The 12132-nt window shown below is 38.6% G+C and overlaps 1 protein-coding gene across 1 annotated transcript in view; it reads right to left on the minus strand.

The window, feature by feature from the left end:
* Positions 1-12132, minus strand: part of LOC126260860 (sodium-coupled monocarboxylate transporter 1-like) — a 107929-nt gene that overhangs the window by 68328 nt on the left and 27469 nt on the right. The window contains exon 2 of the mRNA XM_049958273.1: positions 3444-3715. Coding sequence (XP_049814230.1) covers positions 3444-3664 — 221 coding nt within the window. The 5' untranslated portion in view covers positions 3665-3715. The remainder of the gene's footprint in view (positions 1-3443; positions 3716-12132) is intronic.

A 12132-nucleotide genomic window follows, 5' to 3' on the forward strand; every position in this document is an offset into this window, starting at 1 on the left:
GTGTCTGAAGGAAACTTGCAAATCCGTTGTCAACTTTGACCCCATTGGGTGGTATAGATATGTGATACCATACAGTACATGAATCTCTTAGAAGATTCTCCTAGGACAGTCTCCTAAAATATACTGAAGAGAGGTTACCAAAGCAATAGGTGAATCAAGGCCTCCACGTCTCCGTGAGTGACAACGGACTGACTTACCTACAAATCGTTGTAAAATTCGCGCAAAATGTTCCAAGGATAAACTTGTTTTGGTTTTTCTGTCCACTGCGACATACTCATTTATTTATTTGACTGTTTGGGCTCAGGGTAGTGGGCTCACTCAATACTGTTGCGAGTGTACCTTTTTGTTTATTACGGCCCCTACGAAAACCTACAGAAAACACAGGTTGCCTTTTCGCTTTCTCGAAAACAGTGCATTCTAATGCATGAAACGCATTTAAGTAAAAATTTATGGCTAGAACTGTGAATCTCAGATTTCATTGCATGGGCTATCAACATAATACATTCTTGCAGATCTGGTCATACGAATTTGTTACTACGAAATGAAATGAATACCATTTTTGTGTGATAAGTAATGTGCATAAAATACGTAAAATGCAGTCAGAAAACAAATCTTTTTCTGCCATTTCTGTGTTTCATTAGATATTTTGGCATTTTGAAAGTTCCGATATTAAGATTCTTTTAAAATTAGTAATAATGCTTCTTTATAGATATTTTAGAGCACAACACATGTACATATTTGACTTTAAACGCTGTTCAAAACGGTTTCTGCTTTGTTCTAACTTCAAATTTGGCATTTGACTGTCCAACCGAACCGGTTTATGAATGTCCTCATCGTTGGCAAACCTCCCTCCTCCCCCCCGCCTCCCCCCCCCCCTTATTCGTTCAGCTTATTTAAAAGGCAGAATTCCCAGATGCAAGACCAGAACCCACGTCTGTGCGGCATTGGTCAGGTTGTTGGCACCATTTCACTACGGCTAGATGCAAAGTAGCACTTGGTCCGTATACTGCCAGAATTTCACACTGAATCTCTGCAGTTTAAGGCATTATGGCCGCAAGAATCGTTCCGTCCCGCGTACTTTAACTACGCACTACGTTTCCTCATCTTGCGAGGACCATTTCAGTCGCACACTGCGATGCACTAGTAATCTGTGCCAAAGAAAAACTGTGTCTGCAGGAAACCCGCAACATTTGCTCTTTTCTGACACTAATCCACTCGTGATGCGCAGTGATCTTGGCCTGGTACATTTGTATCGTAGTTTCTGAGGTCCCAGTGTAACAGTTCACGGAAGGATCTGAGTAATATACACTTATTAGCCAGAACGATATCGAATAAAATAAATAGACTATTTAAGGAATCAGACATTACGATAGCCTTTTCCTCTAACACCCTAGCAAATATCCTTAGACATAGCTTAGGAGATTTTAAAAATCAAATCTCCTCTACATCCGACGTGTACAAACTAACTTGCAAAGACTGTAAAAGAAACTACATTGGACAGACAGGAAGAAATTTTAAAACTAGGTTCAAAGAACATACCACGGGAATAGCACGCAATAAATCGCTATTTGGACAACACCTAGATGCCGAGAAACACACAGAAATTAGTATAGAAGAAAATATAAGGGTATTGCATGTAGCCCAGAAAGGACCCATGGTGGTCATCTTGGAAAATTTTGAGACGTTCCTGCACAATAAACAGGATCCAACGGCAATATCTAAACTGTGATAATAATTATTTAGAAATCTTCGCAAATATTAGTTCATGACGATACTGCTTCTCCGTCTCTCCTATATTAATATTGTGTGACGATGTACATTGATACTAATTTTCCTATAGTGTTTTAATTTTATAATGAAAACCTAGGAAGTTTAAAGATTACCTTACATAAGTCCTAAAATATTAATATATAATTCAGAAACAACTTTGTGGATGAGTATCCAGAATATAACGACTTATGTGAATCGACGGCAGCATGGTTAAGGGAGGATTGTGGTACACCGATGGTACGATATCGAATGCCGTGCTGCAGCAGACGACGAGGCCACTATGACGACGGAATCCTAGCCAGATAGGCTAAGGTGCATTTGATATACTTCTTTTTCTAATATGTTAATTTTGTAAAGGAGAATACATTGATTTTAAAGTTTTCTACTAATTACTAGGAACAACTTTTATGGATAGCAGCCAGAACACACCACGACAACGCATGCTGTGCAAAGATAACGCCGCAGCAGAAGACCATATGGATTGACAACAACATGACGGAAGAATCGTTATGGTACGCCGTTACCATAACAACGAACGCCGCGCCGCGGCTACCATGACGACAGCGTCCCAACCACACAGGCTAGGGGGCGTCCCTATCACAAAAGGTAGAAGGCTCTACTTTACCCACAAATGATGTGAAAAATGAATGGGACAACAGTTACCTAAATTTTAAATAATTGTAAATTTCTCGAGATTTAATTAGTTATAATTATTACGATTTCTTGCTTAAGCATGTAACTACCGTTGGTCACCATGGAAGGCGCTACCGTCTGCCCACGTGTTGTTGGCCGCTTTTTAAGCTCATGCAGAGAACGAACCATGCATAGTTACCAACCGTGCACAGGCAGGGTGACGACTCCAGCGAGCGACCAAATGGGTATAAAAATCTGTATATTTATGTGACTTTGACTAATTGCTTGTAGATGACGTACATGATTACTTACTAATATTATAACTTTACAGTGTAAATTGCCCTGAAGATCACCCCATCGCGGGTTGAAACCGGTTGGCGGCAAAATAAATAACGCTATTGTGACTGTCATTTTGAATAATTGATAAGTAAATTAATCACTGTTATCTCCACACAACTATGTTGTCTGAAAATTATGACCAGGTGGTGTACTACATATATAAACCCGTCCAGGGTATATCAACACCACCTGGCGAGGAATGACAGCTAGTCACGCCCACGAACGGTGCATGTAGTGTCAGTGAAGGTTCTGCCCGTGTGTAGAATGGGGAAGGCGCGCGACCTGTCTGAGTTTGACCGAGGGCAGATTGCGATGGTTCGGAGGCTCGGCGTGGGCATTTACGAAATTGCAGGAATTGTCGAGAAGTACTGTGGTGAGTGTCTTCAACACATGGCGAGGCCAAGGCTGAGCAGACTACTAAGACAAGAACTGCAGCGGAAGTACCATCAAACTTTAATGCTGGGCAGAGTACAAGTGTATCTGAACACACAGTGCACCGAACGTCCCTAACGATGGACCCCAGCAGCCGAAGACCCATGAAGGTGCCAAAGTTAATACCACGACATCTAGAATTATATCTGAAATTTCTACGAGCGTCACCGCTGTTATCCATGCCAAAGGTGGACATACCGTCTGTTAGTTACATGTCCATATTCCTGCTGATCATTGTATACACAGGCGCCAAGATGGTAAAAGCTCACCTTGAGATCTGCGAGACAGCGACGGGGAGCACCCTCATCGTCTTGCCGCCGTGCAGGTAGTCCACCTTGGCGGTGTTCCTGGCCCGGCCGCAGATGCCGAAGTAGAGGCCGATGACGACGGAGAGCGTCAGCATGAGCGCAAACGCCGCGTGGTCCACCCAGCCAAACAGCGACTGTCTCGCCGCCATAACAGCTGCCTCTGCTGTCAGGTTGGCCGCCATGTTGCTGCGACGGCTGTATGGTCACCTTGAGGCTGCTATCGCTGAGGGGCCCTGCAGTACACGTCACTTGTTAAAGATTCCGGGACTCCTAAGTTTTTGGAAGAATAAATTGTAAAAGAAAGTTTATGGAATTGCGACAATTTAAACTTCAGTTAGAAGTGTCCATCCAAGGCCGTTTTTAGCATTAGGCAGGGCGACGCGGCAAAATTTTAGGGGTGGCAAAGAGCGGAAAATACTCATTTCAAATCAAACAGCGAAAAAATGAGCAGATGAGGACAAAATTAAAAATAAGTAAGTATTAAAGTATAGAATTATTTTCAAAAATATAGGGATCAATTTTCTAATACATCTTTACTTACTCTGGTACGAAGCTGAGTTAAATGAAAACTTTAAATATTTTTAAAATATTTATTGTGCCAAAGTGGTACAAAGCTGTATCACTTTTCAAAAAAGTCTCCCCCACGCTCAATGCAAGTCCTCCAGCGCTTACAAAGTGCATAAATTCCTTTAGAAAAAAATTCTTTTGGTAGTCCGGGCAACCACTCATGCACTGCATGGCGTACCTCTTCATCAGAACGGAACTTATTTCCTCCAATTGCGTCTTTGAGGTCCAAATACATGGAAATCACTTGGGGCAAGGTCTGATGAGTATGGTGGATGAGAAAGACACTCAAAATGCGGGTCTGTGATTGTTGCAACACTTCGTGAAACTGGAGTACATATCAACAATGTTGTGTGCTGATACATGATTAATCTGTAAACATGCTGCAATGTCATTCAGTGTCACTCGGCGGTTTTCCTTCACTATGGCTTCAACTGCTGCAATGTTCTGTGGAGTCACAACTCGTTGTGCCTGTCCTGGTTCAAATGGCTCTGAGCACTATGGGACTCAACTGCTGAGGTCACTAGTCCCCTAGAACTTAGAACTAGTTAAACCTAACTAACCTAAGGACATCACAAACATCCATGCCCGAGGCAGGATTCGAACCCGCGACCGTAGCGGTCTTGCGGTTCCAGACTGCAGCGCCTTTAACCGCACGGCCACTTCGGCCGGCTGCCTGTCCTGGACGAGGAGCATCTTCCACTGGAGTCACACCATTTGCGAACTTCCTGTTCCATTCGTAGACTTGCTGCTGTGACAGACATGCATCACCGTACTTAACCTTCATCATCAATGAATTTCAATAGGTTTCACACCTTCAACAAGCGAAAACCGGATTAACAGAACGCTGTTCTTCCCTGGTGATTCATCTCTGTCAAACGCTGGAGCAGTGCACATGTGCTGGCTTGCGATCATGTTTCGACTTGACAGCATATCTCCTTCAGTCCCTCTTTTTGTATTTGTTTCTGCATATCATTTGCCAAGCATCTGTTTTATTCAGCGGTTCTGTTGCTGGTTTTAGTTCAGCTATTATTTCCTGTGGATAATCTATCACATCTTCGCAAGCTAGATTTTGTACTTTTTTTTCAACTTATCTAAAAGATATTAGAGGTAAGCCCAGTCCATCATACCCACAAAGTAAAAATGAGTTGGTAGGTGTCTGTGTAAGGAGACGCGCATTGTTGCACCGATGGCTATTCATGGTGGGGGAGAGAGGCCGATATAGGGTAGACGGATGATAGTAAGAAAGAAGGAGTGTCATTTTTCAGTTCCCGACTATGGCGGCAAAACATCTAGGACGGCCATGTGTCCATGAAGAAACCTACAAGTTCGCCAAACAAACAGCTAGAGTAAAAGCAATAAAAGCTACATAATAAATGCGACTGTGATCAAAAGTAAATAGGGATGCTCGATGAAAGGAAAATGTGAGAGAGAATAATCTGAAACTACAAAACGGATTATAAAAATACTCTTTCCCTGACTGTTCAACATCGTCTTTCAATTGTGTCCATTGTCAAGTAATCGAATTCTGCATCGACGTAAATATTAGATAAATCACTCGAAAATTCAGTTGAGTGCAACTGTGCTTGAACGATTTTGATGAATTTCATAATGTAGCAAATGGTGCAACACATAAATAATCAATCACTATACAGAAATTATGATATTTTTATGTGTTAATGTGAAACATTCCTTTAAAATACTTTTAAGCTTGCTGAAATGTAATGTTATGAATAGTTAATTGTATACTGTCACCCACACAATTGTAAGTCTTTATATTTACTACTGTACGACAGTATCGTATCAGAAACTCTGTAATGGGGTGTATCGAAAAATAAATATAAAAAAATTAATAATTAAATCTCCAAATAATACATTCTAGATAGTTCTACGATATTACTTTTATTGTGTTAACCGGTTTTTGGCTTAGAAGGCCATCTTCAGACATTTACTGAGTATAGTTATCAAAGAAGTTACAATGTTTGAAAACAACATCGGAAGAGAAGTAACACATCTAGACTGAAGCAGAAACGTACAGTAACAAACATCTTTGACAATATGGTGGTAATGCAATGAAAAAGTAAAAAATTGAACAGTACACAAATAAAAATGGAGCAGACAGGAAAAACTTTAACACAAAGAAGGAACAGCATGCCTACATAACAGTTTCTATTAATATACGAAACTAATACAATAAAATAAAATACACAAACCAATTAAAAGAAGAAACAATTATCAATGTAGCTACAGAATACATAAGGAACTTATGTAATATCAAAAAGATAAACAGAAATAAATAAATGCTGGAATATGGAGGCGTTTGAGGGAACATACAGTAAATGCACTATTTGAGAGTGTGGTGGTACAGCATTTTAACATTATATTCAAAACAGTGGCTATGTTACAATTTGCATTAAATAAATGAACAATATTTGATGAGATAACTACAAGAGATGTTAAACATGGACAGTAATACAAATACCAGGTAAAAGAAAGCCTTAACTATTGAAACTACAGTCTATATGGAATACATAGACAACTTCAATAAAACAAAAGAACATACTGAATACAGGAAAATGGGAATTTGTAGGAACAGTCAGTGTAGAAAGTAATGAACAACAGAGATGATTATATAAAGATTAGGAGAGGGGAAGTGTTGACCTGTGTCTGGTCATTTAGGATTAGATTTGGACTGTGAGCAAAATGTTTGTTAATTTCCAGAGTTTCCAGCAGGTTGAGTGTATGGCCTTTGTTTACTAAGTGCGCAGGGCACCAGCTGGTAGTTGTGACCCTCACTCAGTACATGCTCAGTAAACGCGGAGTCATAATTCTGCAACCTGCAGCTGTGTTCATGTTCAGCCAGCCTACTTGCTATCTCTCTGCCTGACTGGCCGATGTAAAATTTGTCACAATCAGAACAGGTGATTTTGTATACCCCACTGTTGGCTAATAACTGGATCTTATCTTTGCTATTGAAAACACCCTGGGCTGTCGTGTTCTTAACATAGTAGGAAAGCCTATACTTACAGGCTTTCAGTGCTTTGGCAACAATCTGTGATCCTCACCTAGAAAATGTAGTGTACAACATTTCTTGCAAGCACTGGATGGGGAAGCAGGTGGGGCATAGAGGAGGGGTAAATTTTCCCTTTTTGGTTCTTGTGCAAGATGTGGTCAATAAGAACTGGACTGTAGCCATAGGCTGTGGTAATAAATTTTGTCGTATCTAACTCTGCTTTCAAAACATCTCTGGACATGGGTGTGGTTATGAGATGGTGTACCATTGAGTGGAAAGCTGCATGTTTGTAATCTATGGGATGTTGTGAGCAAGAAGGTATTACTGTGTCTATAGTTGTAGTTTTTCTATAAATTTTGAAATAATGTGTGTGTGTACTGTTGTCAATGGTGAGATCTAAGAAGTTTATGGATTTGTTGCCAATCTCCATTGTGAACTGAATATTTTTATGTTGGATGTTTAGGTTTTTCAAAATTGTTTGAATTGTCTTGTAGTACCAGTCCACATATACAGGACATCTACTACATATCTAAACTAGTATTTGATATTTGCACTCATAGATTCTGTTTTAAGAAAATTTTGTTCAAAATGGTCCATAAATATTTCAGCCAACAGAGGACTAAGAGGGGAACCCATACCCAAGCCATCTAATTCTTGATAAAGAGTCCCTTGTAACTGCAAATAGTTCTGTGCCAAGCATGTCTGAGTGGCCAGTCTTCAGTCATTCAATTCCACAAGATTGACATTAGACTTGTGCATCACCTTTGTCAGAATATCAATACATTCTACCACTGGTATGTTGGAAAACAAACTGCAGACATCAAAGAATACTAATTTATCACTGTGTGGGACAGATATACCTTTTAACTTATTTACTAGGTCCACAGAGTTTGAAATATCAAGCTTTGGTTTGAATTTCGTATTGCTCTTAATTAGGACATCCAGTTTACTAGCTAGTTTGTAAGATGGGATTCATATTAGTAAACAGTTTTACTTCATACTCAGGAATATGCTTTTGCATGTATTGATTGCATATTTAACATCCTCTTTGAATAACTAAATAGGGTCTTTAGAAAGGACTTGGAAGCCTGTGGTATTTAGGAAACCATTAACGTTATCCATATAATCACTTTTGTTGAAAAGTACAATACTGTTGCGTTTATCAGATTTTGTGGCAATGATATCTTGATGTAATAATTTCTGTTTTAAGGACTTGAGGGTGTGAAAGTCAATAGACCATGGGATGTTAAATGTGAATTTGGTTTCATTCTTTAGTGCATTGGCAGCTACATATTTTTCAGTGGTGTCTTTCGTTAGAGCATATTCAATATCTACTTTCAGAACATCCAGTTGTTTTTCTGATGGAGGAGCATATTTAAAACCTTTCTCAAGCACTTTTTGTTCATTTGGAGACAGTACAAGTTCAATTCTAGATTGCACCGTCTGTGCTGTTCTCAACCGTCTCCATTAAATATAATATCTGTGTATGATGTTATATTCATTCTAACAATGGCTGGAGGGCCACCCATTTGTTCTGCGCCATCACTAAAAGACACATACATACTGTCATGACCATATTTTACTGTTATTTCAGAAAACTGCCTCGGAATGTGTGTGTATATATATATATATATATATATATATATATATATATATATACTGTGCATGGTGTACCATTTATCTCGACTACACCAAATAAGTTATATCCCGAAAGAAAAATAAAAGATGTCGCAAAAAAATCTTTTTAACTAGCAAGGGGACATTAGCCAGCATAACAGTCTTCCTTGTAACTTTGTTTCTTAATAAAATATAATGATCAAGATAAATGGAAGACCCTGTAGAATTTCAAATAGAATCAGAGGAGTGGGTGTCAAGAGTAAACACATAAAACCTGATTCGATTAAGATATAGAAAACGAAACCTGGAAACACGAAAATATTGTAACTTTCTCAATATTCAACTTCTTTTCAAAATATGGGAACATTAATATTTCAGCTGAAAATATCAAAATCGGAATGAAATGAAGTTGTATGAATCAGATTTTCAAGTGCTCATTTGTTGAACAGTTACAATAAGATTCACTTCAACATAAAACATCCATGGGTATAAAATTCTTCCTTATATTTTTTCCATCTAATACTGTTTAGTTACATGGTATCACTTCTCCATAATAATGCATTAATAGTTAATTTAAAATGTTAGCTCGAATCAGTACAGTATGTTGTAAAGTGGTATACATCTATTTCTGTATCCGCAATAATACTAATAAAAAAATCGTAACCCATCGTATCTGTCCGTTTGTCTGTTTAAACACGCTCATCTTCAAAACTATTCGACGAATTATCATGGGGGTTTCGAAAGTAATTTGAGCGTAGCCGGGAGCAATGTGTAGATGGGCTTTATTTCGTCAAAATCGAATCACGGAAAGAAAATTATTAGAGATTTAAAGTCGTGTCAGTCTGTTTGAGCACTCTGACCTCCAAAACTACTGGAAGAATTTTCATAGGGTTCTCACAGATAACTTGAGTGTAACTTGGGGCAACTTGTAGACTTTATTTCATCAAAATCAGAACATAGAAAAAATATATCGTACGTTAAGATTTCATCTAAAATCAGCTGCATAGTTTAGTGGATCAGATGTTTCAGCATCACCGAATAGTACATCAAAGACCCAATAGACAGCGCAGTTAGTTTCATAGTACACCAAAGAACCAATAGATGCCACTGTTAGTGTTTTTAATTCAGTTAAAGATTTTTGGAAGTCTACATCAGTGATAGAATTAAGCACCAAAAACGTATCTTTACAAGTAAGAACTAACACTGAATTTACTTGACTTGGACACACAGATTTACTGATCGCGCTTTTCATATCAGAAACTTAACATAATTGCTTTGCTTCTTTTTATAATCTTTGCTAGAAAAGAAGGAGTTTATTAAGTTTGCATTGTGATTCGGGAACCATTTCACTACGTTTTGAAGTTGTTTTGTTTACGAATAAAAATGGTTCTAGAAGGTCTGCGTGTTTCTGATTACACCAGAACAGCTAAAGGACTGAGGACTAATGCGATCTCAAGAATCCAGTGAAGATCGTGAGGCAAGAATTGCCTTGGCTGGAGAATATCAGGCTTGAACTCATTCCTATCAAACTCTTTCTGGAAGCTATGTATGAGGTAGCTCCTATGGAATCATGCATTGCCTTGCTCCTCAGAACCCTTCACTCACAGATGCTAAGGTAAATTCTCTCCAACATAATATCATAGAAGCGAAATTTCTGACGTGAAGTGGTGAAGGCAAGCGAGTTTTTATACCCCAAATCTTAATTATTCCTATTTACTGTTCAACTTAAAACGATTACAATTCATAGTTAGTTTATGTTAAGTCGCGACTATAAAAAAAAACAATTTCAGACACTGCATGTCTATTGGTTTTCGCACAAGCTCATCAGAGCTCCCTCTCATGTTAGTGAAGCAAACAAGTTCTTCATTCAGATCCCAATCTTACTACTTCAATCGCTCTATAAAGAGAAGCTTTCTAAGTCAAAAATAATTTCCATGTGTACAGAGTCTCGGGCACAGCTATAAATTAATACTTGAGAAACAATGGATTTCTCGCATAGTTTTCTATTAATGTTTCAATCATTCTGCTTTAGTTTTAGATTACCATGTAGCTGTGTCAGATCTATGTGATTACATAAAGAGTGAAATGTTTGAAAACAAATCCCTTACACAGGAAAATGACTTTTAAATGATATTATGTCGATAGAAACCCACCACTAACCATGAATCTTGGCGAATTGGTGTGGCTTTTATGCCTGTACGGTATACATAACCATATCCCAGGTGGAACTACATCACGAGGGGATGTGTGTAGAGGCCAAACATATCGTTCCTGAAGAGAGCTGGCAGCCTTTTCAGAACTAGCAGGACGCCATTCTGGGTGGCAGAATAATCAAACGTTGTAACACTTGACAACGTGACCTCGTAATGTTGGTACTGCCTGAAAACAAGGTGTATTACAGGCATTACATTTCTCCAAGACATTGAGCTCTACTGTATGGCTTAATGACAATAGTATCTTCTTTGGTAAAATATGACGGTGGTAGAATAGTTACCCATTCGCATTTCGTTGTACGAACTACTCACTAAATATATAATGTGGTAGTAAGGAACGAAAGAGGAAGTCGTCTTGTAGAAATATGCATAGAAAAAAATTAACCATCGCTAACGCTTCGTTAACAATACCTGAAGTAAGATTAAACAGACGCAGAGACAATGGGAAATTTCAGATAGGGTATACTGTTTAATGATAAGACAGACATTGCAAAACCATATAGTATTTCCAGAGACTGATGCTGACTCCAGCCACAATTTATTTGTTATGAATTGCAGATGAGAACTGAAGCACATACACAAGGGTAGGAAACTGAGATGAGACGTAGGTAATTTGAAAATCTCAGGTTGTTCAGAATTACAAAGACAGTAAAAGGCAACGTTTTACAGAAACAGGGAAAATAAATACAACAGCAATCGAGTGAATAACTTCGAGAGTGGAAATAGGGAAGGCAGTCGAGAATCTAATAAGTAAAAAGATATGATCCACTATTATTTCTTGGATAACTCACTGAGATACTGACGAAAGGAGAAAATATAAAAACGCATCAAATGAAACAGATAAATTGGAATACGGTCTAAAAAATGAGACACTCAGAACAAAATGTAAAAACAAATGTAAGGCTTTAGATTTACACTCGATTATGAACTTTTATCAAGATACTTGAGAGTGTATCATTACGTAACTTTAGTAATATTATCTGAAACTGAACTGTGGTTCTAGTGCATAATCGTGTTTACTTACATTAATAGGTTGCAATAATATTCTGACTGGATTTTTTTTTAATTAGTGGCAATAGCCTATGGGACCACACTTCTGAGGTCATCGGTTGCTAAGATTACACACAACTTAATTTATTTTTAACTTGGGCTAAGGACAACACACACACTCGTGCCCGAGGGAGGGCTCGAACCTCCGACGGCGGGAGCCGCGCGGACCGTGACAAGGCGTTTCAAACCGCGT

The sequence above is a fragment of the Schistocerca nitens genome, chromosome 5 (assembly GCF_023898315.1).
Source record: "Schistocerca nitens isolate TAMUIC-IGC-003100 chromosome 5, iqSchNite1.1, whole genome shotgun sequence".
In the NCBI taxonomy this organism is placed as follows: domain Eukaryota; kingdom Metazoa; phylum Arthropoda; class Insecta; order Orthoptera; family Acrididae; genus Schistocerca; species Schistocerca nitens.